General features: G+C 38.3%; 3 protein-coding genes across 3 annotated transcripts in view; all 3 read right to left on the bottom strand.

Moving 5' to 3' along the window:
• Positions 1-377: 377 nt before the first annotated feature.
• Positions 378-6,506, bottom strand: LOC139119059 (calmodulin-like). Its single transcript, XM_070682676.1, has 5 exons — positions 6,350-6,506; positions 4,330-4,378; positions 1,860-2,003; positions 1,361-1,606; positions 378-1,097 (listed from the first exon to the last, which is right to left on the bottom strand). Exons 1-5 carry the CDS (start codon positions 6,449-6,451, stop codon positions 1,039-1,041), a joined length of 600 nt encoding a protein of 199 aa, XP_070538777.1. The 5' UTR covers positions 6,452-6,506; the 3' UTR covers positions 378-1,038.
• Positions 6,507-7,824: 1,318 nt separating this feature from the next.
• On the bottom strand, positions 7,825-12,196 carry LOC139119060 (uncharacterized). Its single transcript, XM_070682677.1, has 5 exons — positions 11,882-12,196; positions 11,338-11,377; positions 10,376-10,519; positions 9,456-9,704; positions 7,825-9,007 (listed from the first exon to the last, which is right to left on the bottom strand). Exons 1-5 carry the CDS (start codon positions 11,894-11,896, stop codon positions 8,982-8,984), a joined length of 474 nt encoding a protein of 157 aa, XP_070538778.1. The 5' UTR covers positions 11,897-12,196; the 3' UTR covers positions 7,825-8,981.
• An 894-nt stretch (positions 12,197-13,090) lies between these two features.
• Positions 13,091-20,545, bottom strand: part of LOC139119058 (uncharacterized) — a 36,363-nt gene continuing 28,908 nt past the window's right edge. The window contains exon 5 of the mRNA XM_070682674.1: positions 13,091-16,391. Coding sequence (XP_070538775.1) covers positions 16,351-16,391 — 41 coding nt within the window. The 3' untranslated portion in view covers positions 13,091-16,350. The remainder of the gene's footprint in view (positions 16,392-20,545) is intronic.

Genomic DNA, 20,545 nt, shown 5'->3' with positions numbered 1-20,545 from the left:
CCCCTCCCCTCCCCCTCTGTCTGTCTGTCTGTTTGCCTACCTGTCTGCCTGTTTACCTGTTTGTGTGTCTGTCTCTGTCTGTCTCTGTCTGCCTGTTTCTGTCTGTCTGTCTGTCTGTCTGTCTGTCTGTCTGTCTGTCGTGTCTGTCTGTCTGTCTGTCTGTCTGTCTGTCTGTCTGTCTGTCTCTCTCTCTCTCTCTCTCTCTCTCTCTCTCTCTCTGTCTCTCTCTCTCTCTCTCTCTCTCTCTCTCTCTCTCTCTCTCTCTCTCTCTCTCTCTCTCTCTCTCTTCGAGTGCATATTTGCAAGAATCAAGAATTGTTCTACTTGATAAACAGCTACACGTATCTGTGTGAAAGTTAAATTCAAGTACAAAAGTGTGACGTTAATGAATACCTAGAGTATTTATTTAATTTTTTGTGTTGTTTTCTTTCATGAAATTATATGCATATATGTACACATTTTGGATCAAAATAGAAATATATAATTCGTCATGTGCATAGCGTGTATCGAACTACAACTTGAATATTACATGTTCCCGGAAAATCAGTTTTCAAGGAGCTGCTCTGTAACGAATAACGATGATTGTTGTGCGACCTACGGTAACTCAAGATGTACAGCACAAGGTCACAACTTATTGCTGTCCCCTTTATACTTCTCTGCGTTCCAATTTTAGTATAATTTACTTATTTAGAAGAACTGAAGGTCCTGAAAGTCCTTATGCTCCGACGTCGACACCTGTTTAACATGAAGAAAACTGCAGCCATACAAAACTACTCTTAAAGTAATAGTGAAAGTTATTGGCGTAAATATGAATGCAAATTTAAAAGGCGTATAGAGGGCGCTGATCCAAAAATAAAAAAGGAAAGAAAGGTCAAGATACAATGTCACCGCAAAAATGTCGTTTACCATCGCAAAAGATTCGATAGGTGGGAAAAGTAGCCAAAAAGAGAGAACGATAACAACAAGTTAGTCCTGACGTTGATTCAGTTGATCTGTTCTTTTGTTTGATGATATCTTCAGACATTTTTCTTGTCGCTTTCAGTCCTTCTTTGGTTTTGCAGTGGCTTCGTCTGTCACTGTCATCACATGGAGGAATTCTGCAGGAAAACGTTCATCGGTGGTGGGTTATTTAGTGTTGAGGAAGATTATCGTGGCATCCAAAAGATGAGAGAGAGAGAGAGAGAGAGAGAGAGAGAGAGAGAGAGAGAGAGAGAGAGAGAGAGAGAGAGAGAGAGAGAGAGAGAGAGAGAGAGAGAGGTAATCTATTATTGAAACAAGATAACGTAGTCGAGAAAATTTTGAGCGACAGAAATTTTGATGTCTCTTTCTTTAAAAGCAAAATTATGACATAATTTATTACCTTCGTAGCTAATTCTGCCGTTTCCATCGACGTCAATATCGTCCATGAACGCATCAATTTCTTGTTGCGGTATCTTTATAAGCTGCATGTTTTCAAGGGTGTGCCTCAACATTACAGCTTCAAAGGAACCCTCTCTCTTCTCGTCGAAGAGCTGGAAAGCTTCTCTAATCTCGTCGACAGAGCCCATCTCTATCAACCTCTCGACCATTAAGTCGAGAAATTCTGACAAGCTCATCCATTTTTTACCTTGATGAAACGAGAAAAATGATTGGGTGGTCAGTTTGCCTTCGTCGTCAAACTTCGCTACATTTCATCTCTGTTGGAAGTTGTACAATGACCGTGCCGTTGCAACGATGACAGTTCTGAGGCGATTGACGTAGCAACTTCCATTCTTGTTCACGTTCAAAACGGCAACAAACAGTAAACCCCCATGACTGAAGCTCGTCCCGTTCTCAGATGGAGGGCGCCCTCAAAGTCACGAAGAATTTTAACAGCCTACCTTCGATGTGATGCTGGTTGATGATGTGATGAACTTCCCCGTTTGTTGGATTCTGGCCGCACATCCTCAAGATATCCTTGATCTCCGTCACTTTCACTGTACCGTCGCCAAATCGGTCGAACATCAGGAAGGCCTCTTCGAACTCTACTTGTCAAAATACGCAATGCTCATTGTGACATTGTGATTTCAGATTGGCAGAGAACGGATCTTATTTACCTCACTCGGTCATGCATCGTGTTTATTCTCAAATATCATCATAATCCGTACTCCTTAGCACTGTCAGAAATTTTTCAAAACGTTCGTCCAAAGCAGATTACTTGAAATATCTAGGCCTATGCCATACTCGAAATATTTGAACCGCGAATATTAACCACATGCCTGATGTCTTGCGGTTAAGTGCTAAGGGAGCGTTCAGTTACTATGGCCGGGGGTGGGCCGGCAAATTCTGCCAGCGCATCGGTCAAAATAAGTGAAGCCCCCTACCCATTGTACCAAAAAATTGATAACCCCCTTTTAAGATGACAAATATTTCATGACCCCCCCCCCAACATTGCTTGAGTAAAGCTGCACACACAAACACCTTGGGGGGGGGGGGTATGGAGCGATAGAATATCCTAAAAAGGAGCTTAGATTTTGTCAAATGACCTTCCTTACAAACTCACAAGGTGTTTGTTAATGCTCAGATTTCCACTTCTGACTTGCTATAATTTTGAAATTAACCCTCAAACGGGTTGGACAGAAATTACAGGAGGATCGCAATATTTTTGCGCAAGCGTGTGTGTACAAAATTTTGATGTTTGGATTTAATTGAAAATGAAAATCAGCTATTGATAATGTTGATTCACTATACATGGTAATGTATGAGAAAACTATGTAATACTTTTTCAATGCAAAACTATATCTATATGCATTTATAGTTATTTGATAATTTACATAAAAGTACTTAAATGAAATAGGGTTATTACAACTGGCATGTGGACAAAAAGTTTGACTTTAGAATTTCACCAAAAATGTTCATCCACGATACATGGGAGTCAATGATAAAATTGTGAATAATTTTTTTTTCCAATGAAAAACTTGGTATACTTGTGCATATGCAGATGTTCAATAATTAACATAATTGTACTTGATTAGAATATGATGGTTAAAGGTGCATATTATGTGTACAAGAAATCTGATTATGGAATTTCACTGAAAATGTTCATCCACTATACACGGGGGTCTATGAGGAAAGTATGAATATTTTTTTCAAATACAAAAATAGGTAAACCCTCGTATTTATTTACTCTCGATTATTTATATTAATGTATTTTATTCGATTAGGGTGGTAACAAATGGATGTATTCGCCAGAAATTTGATTTTGCAATTATACCAAAATGTAGATTCACTGTACATGGGAGTCTATGAGGAAACTATGAATAATTGTTTTCCAATACAAAACAATCAAAATCTGTGTATTTATAGACATTTAATAATTCATTTGTAAGTACTTATTTAGCCTAGGATGGTTAAAGGTTGATATGTGTGCAAGAAATTGGATTTTGAAATTTCACTGAAATGTTGATTTACTATACATTGGAGTCTACGAGAAAACTAAGAATAATTTTTGTACAATGTTACATTAAATTAATTTGTGCTTTTATAGGTGTTTGATAATTGATACAAATGTACTTGATTCAAATAGCGTATTTGAAAGTTCAGATGTGGACAACAATTATGATATTGGAATTTCACCTAAAAGTATTATTTAACTTTTTATGGTACTAGTAGTCTCAGTACAGGTAACTGTTAAATAATTTCCCTGACAAAACTTGCCGCTATATCTCTAATATGTAATTAATAGGAATTGCTCATTGCCCCCAGTGAGCTCGATTTACAATAAGACAAGCCTCAGAGTTGCCAAGTTCAAGATGTTCATGTGACAGATAATTATACTTTTGTTCAGATTTACAGTAGAATGAGTTCAGAGAATGAAATCATGCAACGATTCATTTATATCTCCCAGAATATTTCTGAACACTGAAAGTGCATTTTGACGGGACGGATACTTATGAAAATTAAGTGAACCCCACTCTGAGGTGTTTGAAAAATACATGACCCCCTCCCCCCTTTGCAGTTTTCAAATTTGAGGTACCCCCTGGATTTTGCCAGCCCACCCCCGGCCATAATAACGCTCCCTAAAGCAAGCGTCACGTTGTGGACTTACATTGTATCTAGGCATTACTCGTGTCAAAGCTGGGACTGAGAATGCACAAGTCTATATATATAATTTCACTTGCCGAATTTTACCTAAAATACACATTAATAAAACTTATCGAAAGCATATGACTAAACTCCCCTCCAGTAGGTTTGTTTTGTTCACTAGATGAATACATTCAGATTGTGCAATTGTCCTAATTAAACAAACAATCACTTTTCGTGCAAGGCCGGTATAATTATTATGATAAAGTCTGAAGCAGCACTACAAACCTATGATTTGCTCTTCTGTGAAGAAACGCTGGGCATCTGTCTTGGATCGCTGCAATAAAATGGGAGTAAAGTTGACTTCGTAGGTATATCGTGGCACTCCACCAGGTGGGAAAGATAATGGTGTATGCTATAGTGTACCTACTTCTGAAAGCTGTTGAACTGATAATGCAGAAATCAGTGCGCGGATGTACCTGCTGTGTACATTCGGCTCTTTGCGAGATCTCGTGAGAATGAGTACGTTCATGATCTTGAGCATCGTTCAAACCAATTACAAAGAGACTTACTTGGATCGTGGTCAAGTAGTCAGTAGTCCCTTCGAATATGAGCATTATTGTGATGCCACTTCTATGTTTAATTCTCAATATTATGGGTCTTTCGAACATGAACTTAAACCTAACATGATCTGGCATTTCTGTGGTAAAGTTAATGTGCTAAATCGAGTACTGAATTTTAACACAAAATTTGACTGCCACAATTGTCATTTTTTATAATGTTATTATCATTATTTTTGTTCCAGACAACAAATGTAAATTTGAATCTTTTTTCCAAAGTACTGGTATATTACCGGCATTGCATTCTATCTCCACCTCTTACGTAATACTTTTGAAACGAAACGGTCAACAATAAAATCGGACATTACACTCAGCACATACATATTGTATATGGTATCCGAAAAAAATGAACACTATGCATTCCGATATGACATTTTTGAAGTGACACAAGAAACTGTTTCTCCCAAACGTAACAGTGCATATGTACTGGAAAATACTGTTTCAAACCAAAACTTACCAATAATCAGTGTTTAAATAACCCTCATACTTAGATTTAATATCTCATATTTTAAAATAGTTCCCGACGTTTTCAAAACATTAAAATCTCCGACAAAGTGTTTCGCCTGGTTCTGTCTGCATCAACACCATGATAAGTCAATTGGAAACTTTATTAAAGGTACACAGTCCCCTGTAATCCAAATATGCCCATATATGATCAAAGGGACGTTCTTTGGTATTCAAAATTTCCAAATGAGGGCGCTGTTTTTAAAAAGCGGCCACCCGCTTAAAATCTGTGATTGGTTAGATTTTCTCTTTCCATGGTAAGTGTGGCAAAATTGGAACAGGTGACAGTATACCTTTAAACGAGGGCAGCAATGGTGCTGTTACCCAAAGCTAATCTCCATGTGGCTCTCACAAACATTCAACAAAAACTTAAAACCTAGCAAAACCGAAGGAAAGAGTTTAAAAAGTGACCAATAACAAAACGGACAAATACCATATTTAAAAATGGAAAAAGAACAAGCAACCGTTCACTACCAGACAAAATTATACAGAGGAATTCAAGGGCGTAGCGGTGAAATGTACAATGCTTATATGATTTGTAGCTTAGCATATTCGCTGATTTAATAATTCTGAAATAAAACCGTCTTCGTTTTGGAAAGTTGTCGCTGTACGTACTAGCTCTATACTTTGGTGTCTCATTAGCAAACGTAAAACTCTAACAGAAGTGAATTCCTCCTAAAGAACTCACACTAAGAACTTGTGCTGTATGAGTGAAAAAGATGTTACTTTTGAGTATAGACACAACGTGCAACAACAATGGTCTTTGTACGAAATATAAGGCATTATTTCCTTACGTAACTGATCCAAGCATTCCTATTACGGTTATGCGACTTTGTTACTGAATAAATGAATACGTTGTGCTTGCTCTCAACTCAAAAACAGACCAAACTGGTGACGATATATGTATTTCGACCATGTCTCGCCTACCAAAGATACCAGAACCCGTGTACAAAGGTTGAACTTCTCAGTAATAAGCTATATCAAGAAATTTGACGAGTGGCAAACACGACATATCAGCGTCACACACTTCACCGACTATTAACCACGAACGCTTGCTTAGGACATACACGTAAAATATTCCAGGATTATTTCCTTTTGCCGGCAACATCTCATACAAAGCAAGTCTTGTAGATCAGCGGCTTGGCTCCCAACAGGGATCACAACATTGCAATGACACTACCCACCTTCAAGCTCACTGACTCGGAAAACCGTACACGTTGTTGTGCCATCTTCGCTGATTTCGGGACACTCCTTTCCAAGCGACGCCACGGAATGAAAATATTCATGCAAATATTGTCAGCTCTCAAAATATGAATGCCAGGTATATAGATAGGGTATTGATAGAATAAGAATACATTTTGACGTACCATTGGTTTTTCCCTTTGTTTTCATTTTGACGAAACAAACCGGCCCGCGTTGCGGCATGTCCCATCATGCTCAATGGTGTCATCCACAAAAGGGACACCAAGGCCTCGGATCTTAGGCAGAATCAGAGCGCCAGATAATCGAAAAATCTAACAATCCTCTGCTGGTTACACCTCGCGTGGACTAATCTTGAAACGTGCAGTGAAAAATTGAAGGATAACCCCAAATCTAGAATGAAGATAATTCAAATCTAGTGTATAGAATGCAATGATAAAACAGTTTATGTGGCCATGCTCTACTAGTTCTATGAGCAATTTGTGGACTCGAGATACTTTCTGTCACAAACTCTTTGTTGCCATGCTTTCTTCCTTTGGAAGCCTTGGTAGGTAAAGTCATAGACCGCAAAGGTCTATTGGTAGGTATATATAAGTGGTAGTACAATATTCGATTTCAGAAGTTAAGGCAGAAAGCGCCTCGCCGACAGATATTCCGACTTCCAACCTGTTACAATTCATTTTTTGTTCACCATTTGAGGAAGCTCATTTTGAAGCTCATGGTGGAGTAAATGCAGTTTTCACTGGTTTATTTAGTGTGAAAATCGATAATTTCAGTATTCCATATTGAAATAGCCCAGGGATGGCAACCACTTTGAATTTCAAATATCGTCAAATATTACTTAATTTGTGTCTCTCGTAGCAAGTATTGGACGGTGGCCATCTGAATTGGTAATCTTGACTTCTGCTAAAGGGAATGGTTGCCACTTTCCTGGAAGTTTAAGTCTTGCAAATTCGATGTGCGTACTACCTATACTCAATATTGTTTGAAATTTTTGGAAATTTTCGGAAATGCAGAGTTTCTGACGCAAAGGCACAAAGAGTGACCATACGAAGATGGCTGTTTTGAATGGCTGAGTGGGTCGTTTCGTTGAATTATTGTTTGTCAAGCGTCGCACCATCATGTACGTGTACTGAACCTCTTATGGGTACGTTGGGCCATTGGTTGATTGCATGGATGATGATAGGTTGCTGGTGGGTAGTCAGGTCAGATAGGTAAGTGTTTTTAGTAAAGTGAATACATGTAGGTAGTAGGTAGGTGGTTCTAAGGTAGGCAGTTAGTTGGTAGGTACGTATAGACTTACCTACCGACTCCACTGCTAACTGCCTGCCTGGTGCCAACTAGGGTAATGAGCATGTGAGCAAGATAAATTGTCAGAAGATGACACAAGATTTTAGGTGTAGCAATGAGGCTTCAAATTGGAAAAAACTGGGATGGGACCTGGGACATAGCCGAAATGTGTGAGTAAAAAGAAATCAGAACTTTATTGGGATGACATATCAGTTTTACATACCTTGTTGTCAAGGAGACTACATGTCATTTTCACAGCAAACATAGCAAAAGGTATAATTACGTATTCCAGGGCATACTTGACTGTAGAGTGTCCACAAGGAAGACGTTGAGTGGGGGCAGAATTTAATGGTTGTTGAATTAAACATACACAAGACGCATATAGTAGTATGCAAATTTTACCAATATAAAAATCCAAAAAAGTTACAATAAAATTGTGAACGGAAAATTAGATCACACGAGTATATGCTGGTATGGTCGTCGGTTGAAATTTAAGATTCTTTTGGAACTTGATAAAATACTACAAAACCTCACAGAAATAGCGAGGCGCCTGAAATACGTTTCCTGTGAGTATAATGTCATTATAGTTTTGTGGAATCTGAAAGAGACAGGTTTACGAAATTTTTATGGATAATTTGATCCGAAATTTTAAAAGTGCATGTTAAGATTGTCCATTCCGAACAAATATTATATCTCACGTAAATGCAACTATGTATATTATACAAAAAACAGGATCCTCTTTCATCTATCAGAGGCATGGCAAAAATTATCCATAGATATCGTTTAAATAGAGCTCGATGTCTGCATTAATAAAGAGCACCAATTTGTCGAGGTGTATATTTGTATAATTCGCACTGTAACCATGAATATTGTGCTAGTCACACTTATTGTCTGGCAGTGTTACACAGAATGCAGTGGTAATGAAATTCTCGAAATGCATCTCACCAAAACGGTTTGGCCAACCCTCCGAGTCGATGGGTGGTTGTGGACCTGTTTATGTGGAATGGGGGTTAACAGCTTATAATAAGCATGCATTACATGAGTATATGTCTTTGGACCAACAAATAAGTATCAATGCAGGGTTCATATTTGATTGTCAGCCCGCAGCGCAGCTCAGCGATTATTCGCTTAATCCCATTTCCGGTTAACTTATAAACTCGCAATGGACTCTGAGATTTGTGAAGTTTCTTGGATACACTCTCCACAAAAGTCAGACTGAAAACCGTCTTCCCTTCGAAGTTATATAAAGATTTTGTCTTTCAGATCCACTCAATTCTCAGAAGCCAAGTGACATTCCTCTGTAAACGTCGACGAAACCAGCAGGCATCAGTGTTTGATAATGCTGAGTAACTCTGAAAGTGATATGACGGGAGAAAAAGTGAAAGCCAGAAGCAAAATGTGTATTTCATTATGAAAAGAAACATTGCCTGTTGACGTTCTGAAGTCGTCCCGAAGACGATTAAGCGCTTTACATGTAATATGTGAAACCTAGAATCCGAATGGACGGACCGTGGTACAAACAAACGCACGTGCGCATAGAAATACGTGCATTTCCATACGCGCTGCGCACATTGGTTTGTTTGTACCGGCATCACATGATCTCTTTTGCGCATTAGTCTGTAGAACATGGCGCCCTTTTTAATCCGGAGTAGAACCGTTACACCTAAATGGTTGAATCATTTGATGGGTACACTTGATATAGGTAACCTGAAAGACCATCAAATGACGGATTTTTCTGTCAGTAAATTTATTGTCACTGCGGCTCAAAATGTCAACTTTTTTGAGACCACCCAAATTTACCTTCGTAGTCAATGTTTCCATCTTTGTTCACGTCAATTTCCTTCATGAACTTCTCGATTTCGTCCTGTTCCAGTTTCTCGGTCACACGAATGCTTTCCAGCACGTGCTGGAACTGCAAGGCGTCGAAGCGGCCCGTCCTCTCCTTGTCGAACACTGTGAAGGCTTCACGGAGGTCCTCCTCGTGGCATGACTTGCGAGCGCGCCCCTCCATCACCTTCATGAAGTCCGGGAAGGATATTGTTTTCTTACCTGTAAATGTCAGGGCCACATCAAACGATAAATTAGGACTCTGCATATTTCGTTTTCGTTCGTTATCTTTGAGGAGATCTATCTAGTATCTCGTTCCCTCCCCGTGTATATATATATATATATATATATATATATATATATATATATATATATATATATATATATATATATATATATATATATATACACACGCGTGTGTCTTCATATGTATATATGCATGTGTTGCATTATTAAGCTAGAATGCGCCTCGGGGACAGATATTTGGACTCTCAAATTTTTTCAATTCTTTTCTGATCTATCACTTGCAAGGGTTCATTTTGAAGCCCTTTGAATAAGAAAAACTTTCACCGTCTTAGTTTTTTGAAAATCGAAAATTTTATTTTTCTGCGTAGAGTTAACACAGGGATTGCGGCTATTTTGAATTTCAAATATCGGTAAATCCTGGGTAATTTGTTTCTCTGGCACGGTGACCATCGATTTTTATTGTTGATTTTTAGAGTGAGTGGTTGGAAGATTCCTTGAGGAATATCATGTATAATATACATTCTGGCATACATCACGTACATACACAACAACAAACTATCCACTTACATTAATTAATACACATATATCATACACGCACATTAATTGAGAAATAAGCTTTGTTACTGAACCGTCTTTCCTGTGCTTACCATCAGTGTAAAAATGATTGCTGATATGGAAAAGTTCGGCGTCTGATACATTTTGTCCGCAAGCCTTGAAAAGCTTGCGGAGTTCCTTGACTCTGATATTACCGGTGTGGAAGCGATCGTACGCCAGAAAGACCTCCTTGAAATCTGAAACATTACGTGGAAACGTTGGACTTCAAATCATTTGATGAGAATATTGTGTTTTAACTCTAAAAAAGGGGGTTATTTGATCCTTATGGTGAGCCAGTCGATGAGTCTTTGTCGGCATGGCTGGCAATCCAAGTGTGGCTATTATTGTTCTGTGAATACAGTTGTAGTGCATTGGCGTGTGGTCGTTTCAGTTGTCAGTAACTCTATGAACTGCGCCACCATCGACAGACCAACTGTTTGTTCATAATACCAGTTTGAAAGGTGACAAAAAAGATCAGCACTGCAAGTAAGTGCTGCATGTTAAAGACTGACCTAGAAATCTTGTCTTTATCGTCATTATGTTTCAGTGAACTGGATGGCCGTTTCAATTATTGCGTACTGCTGCCCCCACAATCCTACAGTCTTGCTGGTTGACCGAGGTCACCATTTTAATTCAATTTGATCGGATTTCCAAGTATGAATGACTTTACACGATCCGAGTTGAAAAAAAAAATTCCCCTTTTTCGCAATGACGTCGCCAGCTTTCAAAAGAACCAGTGTTTGTCGCGTCAGTAACCGGATGAAAGAGTTCGTTCCGCTTGGCACTCATAGAAATGGTCAGGAGGGGACACACAGACACTAAGCTGTCTTGCCACCCGCACGATGTTGGCCAACCTATGAACTGAACAAACATCTTTGTAATGATGAGAAGAATGTCAACTTAAATAAACTACAAATATAGAAGAAAAGGGAAGGTTGGGCTCAACAGGTAGAGCGAAACGAATAGGCAGATACGTTTCGTGGAAAGCATTACATTGCCACACCGGCACGCTTACCTTCAATTTCTTTTGTGGTGAAAGATGGACCACCTTCAGCCTTGAGTTGACCGGTAGCATGAAATGTAAATAAGTACATAAGGAGGAAAATGCTTTCATTTACATTACAAAACATAGTATGATGGCACGACCAATAATTATTAAAAAACATAACTTTTTTTTCAAAGTTATAATATCCTATCGCGACACACCCTCTTTAATCTGGAGTGTTTATTACGCTGACAAGAACAAAACAAAACTGAAATTGACACTTCCCATGGTAGAAGTATCTGGTTTCCTCTGTGAGGGATATTGTGTCGTACGGTGTGTCTTGAATAGAAGTAATGTACACAATGTTGGTCCTTTAAGGAGTGTCGTTCACGTGATGTACAGGCTCTGTGGCGGAACCATCATAAACGAAGGATTCATATCATTACCACAAATCTACCTTCTCGCATCACAAGTCACTTCGAAATTCGAAATTCCTTTTATGTCAATTTGCCCGATGTCGGTCAGCACACAGCGGTACAGGTTGTGGATGGAACGGTATAAATCGAAATCTTACCGCGTATGTTGCCATGTCTCGGCCCCTAGGGAAATGGGAGTACGTGACCCGGACGAAGAAATCTTGACGTGGATGAGGTACCTAAACTAGTGCTTTCCTAGTGTCTCCACTGTTTTGGTTCTTTGAGCACAAGTCAAGTCAATACTACTACTATAGTAGAGAGAAAGAGGTTCAAGTCCATAGCCAAAACCAATTGCGAGGTCAGGAACCGCCGCCACGTAAACACATCACCCTCGCCTTCTCTCGCCTAAGTGGGTCACTCTATCAAAGGCAATTGGTATGCTAACTTCCCCAAAACGGGTCAGTGACTTTCATCAGAATAGTATAGGACGCCCCCATCGGGGATATGATCGCGCACAGTTTGTTTTTCAGTTGCTCTATGTAGCCAGCCTCTTAGGAGTCACAAGTCTACCAGACACTGAAGCCCCGCCGTTTTTAAAAAGTTCCAAGTATTCGTCCTTTTCAGCAAGATTCTACAAAGAGGTCTTCCTTTCACACTGTCAATATTATATTGAGGCTCACGAATTGGTCGAATAGTCCGGTATGAACTGATCATTTCTATGATTGTAAATTTGAAACTGCGGAGCGTTAAAGTGAATATCTATTGTAGGCAAAATTCACCATTAATCAGGGTGCTCTTGTCTTTCCCCAAATATCCGACGATGACGATGCCGAATAATGCCTGGAGGAAAAAAGTCATTTTCTATAAAAACTCAAGATTATTGTTCAATTCCTTACCAAGGTCAAGCCGAAAAGGACGATGCCCATTTCTTGAATAACCGTAAGTTTCTATAGACGTACCGGCTTGAATGATAATATATATATATATATATATATATATAATATATATATATATATATATATATATATATATATATATATATATATATATATGCATGAAAATTAAGTAACAGATATCATTACTTTTGTACTTGAATTAATCTGTGTTTATATATATATAATATATATATATATATATATATATATATAGGAAGAATTTACAAACGATGATATTCACAGGCTGACCAATATGAACTTCGGAGATATTTTGCGTTTGGTCCGATAGCTTTGCTACTAAAAAGATCATAGGTTCAAATAAAAATATCACTAGTGTTCCATACATAATTAATCGCTTTACTGCCTTGATAAATTTTAACATTCGTTATATCTATTTGCACAGATGCAGAGGGACAAACAGACGCCGACACGAAGATTCCAAATGCTTTTATTGAACATTTGTAGTAAAAATGGCCGACAAGGCGATTGTAGTGTAAATAACAGACTTTTTCAGTAAAAAAAGTATAAGCAATAACAAATCAGACAAATGTAAACACCGATGTGACCAATTGCCATTGACAACTAAGATCTGTAACTATAGTATAACGCATCCTAATTTTTGATAGTTGAATATTTCGTATACTTTTAGAGTGAGATGATATTTGGCTGACACATTCAAAGTGCGACCAGACAAAGTCAGATATAAAGAGGACCAACCGACAGCTTTCCGTGAAATGTGAATACATTAATTCATTCACTCAAAAAATGGTTGGCAATTTATGTGGTATGAATCGAATGGGCTGCAGAATTTATTTAGAAGTTTTGCAAGGAAAATGCCACCCTCTGTCATAATTCTTTGAAGAAAAGTCAAGTTCTACTCAAATCTTCGATTTCATTCTTTCCAGTCATGCAGTCACATGGGCACGAAAATAAAGGTTTCCGACGAACTTGCTGTGCAATGGAATTGAGTCTGAGGCAGATTACATTAAATTGGGGATTGTTCACATAAGGTATAGAGTGCGCCTCGGGATCAGATATTCAGACTCTCAAATTTTACACTTCTTTTGTAATCTACCAATTGTGGGGGTTCATTTTAAAGCTCTTGGAGTAAGAAAAAATTTCACGTCTTAGAATTATAATTTCGAAAATCGAAAATTTTATTTTACGAATAGAGAAATACAGGGAGAACGGTCATTTTGAATTTCAAATATGGGTAAATTTAAGGTAGTCCCGTTTTTCTAGTTACAAAATTTGCACTTTGGCCCCCTGATTTCATTCTTGATTTCAGAAGGGAATGGTTTAATGTTTGATTACAGAAATTCTGAGGGAAAGTTTAAGATTTTCAATTTCGAGATGCGAACTACCTTAAGGCTTTGGTCAGTCGCCGTATGTGAAATGTAGCTGCTTCTAGTTAAATGACAGCAGTTGTATACCATTAACACAATCGGAAAAAGCTTGTTTGAACATGCATGCAGAATGCGGGTCGTGGCGCTGTCACATCGCGCCACTTGGTTATCAGAATTGTGACTAATACCGCAACCCTGGCAGATGGAGGCACTAGCATGACGCCGTTGCGCTGCTAGGCACCTGCTGACCATCTGATTGAGTTCTTGGTTTGCCTTCGCACATGACGACAGAAAGTGATCGATGGATCGCCTCTACTTTTCAATCTTCGCGGCGAGCCGGTACATTGGCACGTATTTCAGGCGGGAATGTTTTCTGTCGTCTGCTGCTACCCGAAGAAAACGGCGCATGAAAGTGGTTCAAGATACTGCACGCATTTCAAGACACCGATACGAACACTACTCTGTTAGTCACTAGTTAAAATATCATAAAACGAAATTTAAATTAGGCATCAGATATCAAAACATCAAACAGTAAAGTCACATTCATTAAACTCTGTACATTATAAAGCTTGAAGAGTTGTGAGTTTATCAGGCTTACGATATAGGCAAATCCTAAAGAGTCGGTGGTACGAAAATAATACATTTATATTCCCAGTACAGTATATTGATTGAAGTAAGTAAGTAAAATAATAAATGAATAAATAATGAAATAAATAATGAAATGAATAATGAAATAAACAAACGAAAATAAATAAATAAATAAATAAATAAATAAATAAATAAATAAATAAATAAATACAATTTATGAAACGGTTTTAGGCTAACAATATAGTAAACAAAACATCATCTTAGATTATTCAGAAAATGTAAATAGTGTAGTATTGGCAACACGGATGTCTGACAGAATTGTAACTTCCAAGCAATAAAAAAACTTTCCATTTTGTGAAAACGCCCTCTAAAGGTAAGGACAGAGCGCATTGCGTCATTTATACATTGCCATACGTTATTGAGGCGAGCATTTGCTGATAAGTAAATACATGAAAGTAAGTAAATAAATAAATAAATAGATAAATAGATAAGAGAAACATATAAATGCATAAAGTTTACACTTGATAACGTTGGTCTGAGTAAGAAAAGATGGATTGACTACTCACAAAATTGTACAACGGACATTGGAAAGAGAGATGTAATCCAGAATCTAATTATGAATTGATTTCTCAACTAACAAACACACAATTCCACTCCGTTCGCTTTGATCATTTGTTCGCGTGTTTGTCACGTGATAGGTCGTGTAAGCTGATACCTAATCATGTGATAGCACCAGAAAAAAAGGTTGATTTGGCTGTCAAGTAATAAGTTATACAAGTAACAAGGATGGCGACCCTGATCACGGCCTCTCCATTCTGTGAAGGGACTGAGCCCCAATGATATATATTTTGAAGTGAGTGGATGTTACTAAATACATTTTTTCTTGTAGCGTAGGTGCGGCTCATCGTTTCAAAATTCACATGTCACGGACCCCGTTGGCCGAAGCACTGTCCTTCGTGCTCTTCAACGAGGGGTTCTGTTAGCGAGAGTGGCACCACCAAAAGTCCATCTAACAGACGATTTGATCGAAATGAGCGCGCGAACATCATGGACGATCGAGAAAAGTGAACGGCAAGAGGCCCATCAAGATCAAGTATTCATAACCAACTTTTGAAATACAAAGGAGAAACGTGGTTTCCTTGGATCGGTCAGTATTGTGACAGTCATCTGAAATGTCCTTGTGGCCGAACACCGTGACATATTAACGTAATTTATCTATATTATTCGGAAAATGCTTTTTACCGCGAAGTGTTCGTAACAGAGCGCCCTCAGACGCTTGAATGGTGACATACACATGATGATGACAGGAGTGAAATCCAATCTGTGTAAGTGTTGAAGTTACACCCAAATCCAATCCTACGTTGCGAGATCATCATTTTCGAATATTATTTCTTCGGTCGAGAATAAGTCTCAACGCGTTGAAACAGTTCAAGAGGTCGTTAACGCTCGTCATTTGGATTCACCTGACATCGTCTGAAAACGTTGCACGTGATCACCGACGCGGCCGGCAGTGTTGAGTGAACTCTTGCTGGCGTGATGGAGACGAGATATTTAGATCCAGGAAAATGGTACAAACTTGTCTTGAATGTCGATACAAATTCCAAAAAATTGACAAATACCTTGAGCCGTCGATAATATCAAAAATTAAGGCATGCAGTGTGACTCAGAGGGGTGTAATACTGCAGTGAAGTCCGTAGGTACGTGACTCTGAGAACAAAATCTTACAGTGTGTGACACAATATGAAGTGCGCCGTCTTGTCAGTCTGTCTTTGCGCCCGCCATCATGACCCGGACAAACTCTGGCAAAAAAGAGAGAGAAAAAAGACGTTAAAGTTCGGTTAGCTGCATATTTCTCACTATACTTGTACTGTTTGTGATATACATATTCTCGTTTCACTCTTAAAATTATGTCGAACTACTTCAAATGTAATGTTCAGGTTGTCACGGCCTGTATGTGTCGTAATGTTCGATGTTGTTGACGACAACTTAATTTATTCGCACTGGAGTTCATGTCAATAATGACACTGCATATTGTACATAACACGCTTTGCTTGCAATGTTGCATTATACTTAAAGGGAAACGGTCATCGGAACTGCGCCTGTGCGAGTTTCTTGTTTACAAAGAATGTATTTCGTGCACGATATATAGATGCACCTCATCGTCATAGCTGCAACATTTAAATTATACGATGTAGATTACGACAGACATATTTTAACTTTCATCAATCACCATTGTACCTTGGATACAGCGTTGCCATGGTCGTATAAGTCCCGTGCGACCTTTGAGCGCAGTTTCGACGACTGTATCCCTTTAAATATAATTCAGATAGAATAAGAAGAAGGTTCGTCTGGCTGCCAAGCAGCCTAAACGTGACAGTCAATCATCACGACGTCATAACAGACCCATTTCGACGTGGCCTTAGTGTGTACTTTTCCTGAATAAAATTGGTTTGAGATGTGCAAGCTTGTTTTCTTCAACAAATATGGTAATGTCTTCCTAAGCACTGTAATAGACACTGTGCCTGTAAACAGGCTGCGTCAATTCCAACAGGTTAGATTGCACCAATTTCACCCTGTAATTGTAGCGTTAGTAGGAGGCATTGATATAAAATGCCACGTTTGGTTGTAATGTAACAAATAATTTATCCGTCTTGCCTTGCTACAGCAGATAACTCTAAGGGCAAGGCATTCCCTTCGAGGTTCAACCTGAGCTCATTCAGGCGAAGCTGTAAAAAGGTTTGACTTGTGGTGAAAAGGGAAGGTATAGAAACGCGCGGTGAGTTCAGAACGAGGGACATGCGCGAACAAACAATAGATAAATAGCAATTTGTAAATGTATCCCGGATGTTGCTTCCGTTCATGTCTTCCATTCAAGTTTCTATTACATGGAATGCATTTTATCCGTTGTCCTTCACCCAGTATCCAAGAATTATACCAATTGAAGTAGCTTTTACGGATTTCGTACCAGGCGCCAAATGTAAAATAATTATTTTACACATTAGAAGAACATATTCATACGAAAAGGGTGTATTTGCATGCATTTATCAATAAAAATAAACTACTATAGCATAAGTATAAATAAATCAATACAGACATAAGTAAATACATATATGAGTGAAAAAACATACATATATGTGAACCAATTCACACAAGACATGAAGACAGACACATACATACATACGTGCATACGTACGTGCATACATACATACATACGTACGTGCATACATACATATACATACATACATACATACATACATACATACATACATACATACATACATACATACATACATACATACATTCATACATTCATACATACATACATACATACATACATACATACATGCACTCACGCACGCACATACATACGTGCATACGTACGTGCATACGTGCATACGTACGTGCATACATACATACATACATACATACATACATACATACATACATACATACATACATACATACATACATACATGCATGCATGCATGCATGCATGCACGCACGCACGCACGCACGCACATACATACATACATACATACATACATACATACATACATACATACATACTTTTATTTTATTTTATTTTATTTTATTTTATTTTATTTGATACACAGATCAACGGGCAAACCCACTAACAGATCTGCGAAACAAAAAAGTCACACAATCACAAGACAAATGTACAAGACAACCATAAAAGTAGCACGATACATTAAATTGAAAAAAAAAAAAACATACACAAATCAAAAAGGAGAACTGTTAAAATGACTGGATAAAATAGTTTTAAAACTACACAGCGTAGAAAAAAATATCTATATTACATTTAAAAGAGATATCATTAAAAACAGACATGCATCTGGGCACTGTCGAGAATTTTCTGCAATTAACAGAACACAAGTCTGGTTTAAAAAGGGGTTTCCTGCGTAAATTTCTACTGGGGGCATAAAAGCAGATTTGATTTAGAATATCTGGAGCATCATAATGTGAATGAATTATTTTGTACAAAAAGCACATGTCAAGGGTTAGTCTTCTATTGTGTAACTTAGGAATGTTCAGAATTCTGCAATAAAATGGGTAGCTGGATTTACTGCAGTGAACATTGAGTTTGCGACAAATGTATTTCACAAATTTAATTTGTACTCTCTCGATTTTTTTTGACCGGCCCTTCTGGTGGGGTGACCACACAACAGAGCCATACTCTAGAATAGATCTTACATAAACAAAATACAGAGAATAATTGCTGAAATGTCATTAAATGGCTGGCAGAGACGCTTAATAAACCAAGAGATTTGAAGGCTCTAGAAACAATGTTATTGATGTGAAAAGAATAATTAAGGTTGGAAGTAAGGTAAATGCCCAAATCCTTGACAACAGAGTACATACATACAGGATCGAAAAGTTTACATGAGGGGAACGAAGTACGCATGCGTATATCCAGTCGCACACACACACACTCACACACACACACACACTGCTACTCGGAAAAGTTTACATGAGGGGGAACGAAATACGCATGCGTATATCTACTCGCACACACACACACTGCTCTGAAAAGTTTACATGAGGGGAACGAAGTACGCATCAGCGTATATCCACTCGCACACACACACTTACACACACACACACACACACACAACAAACACAACACACACATTGCTACTCTCTCTGAGATACACACACTGACGCGACGATCTGCAGGCCCGGAAGTGCCACACCGGGGAGCTCACTCCTAACTCGGACTCTGCGTACCTCGCGGCGTCGAAGGCTAGTGACGATGACAAAGATGTGCGACACTTTTCTCTTTCTTGCCTTTGTGTCGTGAGTCGGGCTCGTACAGGGCTTTACACAGTGGTAAAGTGGTAGTCGGCCTGAGTAATACTACACTGCTTAGAGGCCCCGTAAGGGTTTCTGACTTAATGGTACCTGCCATGCCGGCGAAGTTTTGCTGGGTTAACGGCCCAACCCAGGCCAATAAAACACTGGGAGTCGTGTATTACAGCTCTCTGCCATTCGGCTTATATTCTTTAATGGTTAAATACAGCATTCAACAGGAACTACAGCAACAGCTTACTGGAACTAAAGCAACAGCTTTACTGCTAAACTCTCTGCTCTCTAAGGGACTGGTCAGTTTCTTCGGCCTGGGGGGGGGGGGGGCCGGTGGATTATTTTTTGCCGACGTCAAAAAGTGGCTGACCCCCCTATTCCAAATTTTGAAAACAGGGTGACCCCCCCTATTCCAAATTTCTAAAACAGGGTGACCCCCCCCCCCGGGCGCGACAAAGGTAAAACAAAAGATGGACATAAATTATATATATATATATATATATATATATATATATATATATATATATATATATGTATAGATATATATATATATTATATTTTATATTTTACATATATTTATATTTTAAATAGTCATTCTATGTTTTAGTGAAATTGTTGACATGTCAGTAGTAAGATAGGAATTTCAAAGTGTCAATCTTAAAGTTTAAATACAGTACATTTTGAATGAGCTGTATTTTGAATGAGCTGTGAATGTATTTCACACTTTCTCTGCTTAACCAGATGTCCTGAACTGTTGTACAGAAATGGATGTCAATCATTAATATCAAAGAGGAAAAAGCAGTGAATCAAAAACTTTGATGGGTGTTAAGACTTGCCAACCATCCAATTAAATCTACTGAGGAGCCATAGAGAGCTTTTTTAGCCAAATCTGATGTGTACAGTGTCTGAGAGGACCTTTTCTTGTGTAACATTGAAACCATAAAGCACATCTAATAATGACAAAAACTGCCTTTTTTAACTGTTATTTTGTTCATTAAAAAGCATCTTTCTACAGAAAACCTATGAAACAAAGGAAAATAATTGCATCAATGAGAAGGAAAGATATCTTGTCATTTTTCTATCTCTAAAATAAGTCACTGTATCAAATATATATTGTGAAATATTTGTGCAT

The sequence above is a fragment of the Ptychodera flava genome, chromosome 19 (assembly GCF_041260155.1).
Source record: "Ptychodera flava strain L36383 chromosome 19, AS_Pfla_20210202, whole genome shotgun sequence".
NCBI classification, from domain to species: Eukaryota; Metazoa; Hemichordata; class Enteropneusta; family Ptychoderidae; genus Ptychodera; species Ptychodera flava.
Note: the sequence above shows the minus strand (reverse complement) of the source record. Positions and strands in the feature narration are given on the sequence as shown.

Excerpts from the sequence above, each read along its gene's own strand:
- LOC139119059 (XM_070682676.1), bottom strand. The coding sequence starts at position 6,451 with ATGAATATTTTCATTCCGTGGCGTCGCTTGGAAAGGAGTGTCCCGAAA. Across the intron at positions 4,379-6,349 it reads CCGAGTCAGTGAGCTTGAAG|CGATCCAAGACAGATGCCCA; the intron begins GTGGGTAGTGTC and ends ATTTTATTGCAG. Across the intron at positions 2,004-4,329 it reads CACAGAAGAGCAAATCATAG|AGTTCGAAGAGGCCTTCCTG; the intron begins GTTTGTAGTGCT and ends TTTGACAAGTAG.
- LOC139119060 (XM_070682677.1), bottom strand. Across the intron at positions 9,705-10,375 it reads CAATCATTTTTACACTGATG|GTAAGAAAACAATATCCTTC; the intron begins GTAAGCACAGGA and ends TGACATTTACAG. Across the intron at positions 9,008-9,455 it reads TGGAAACATTGACTACGAAG|AGTTACTCAGCATTATCAAA; the intron begins GTAAATTTGGGT and ends TATCACTTTCAG.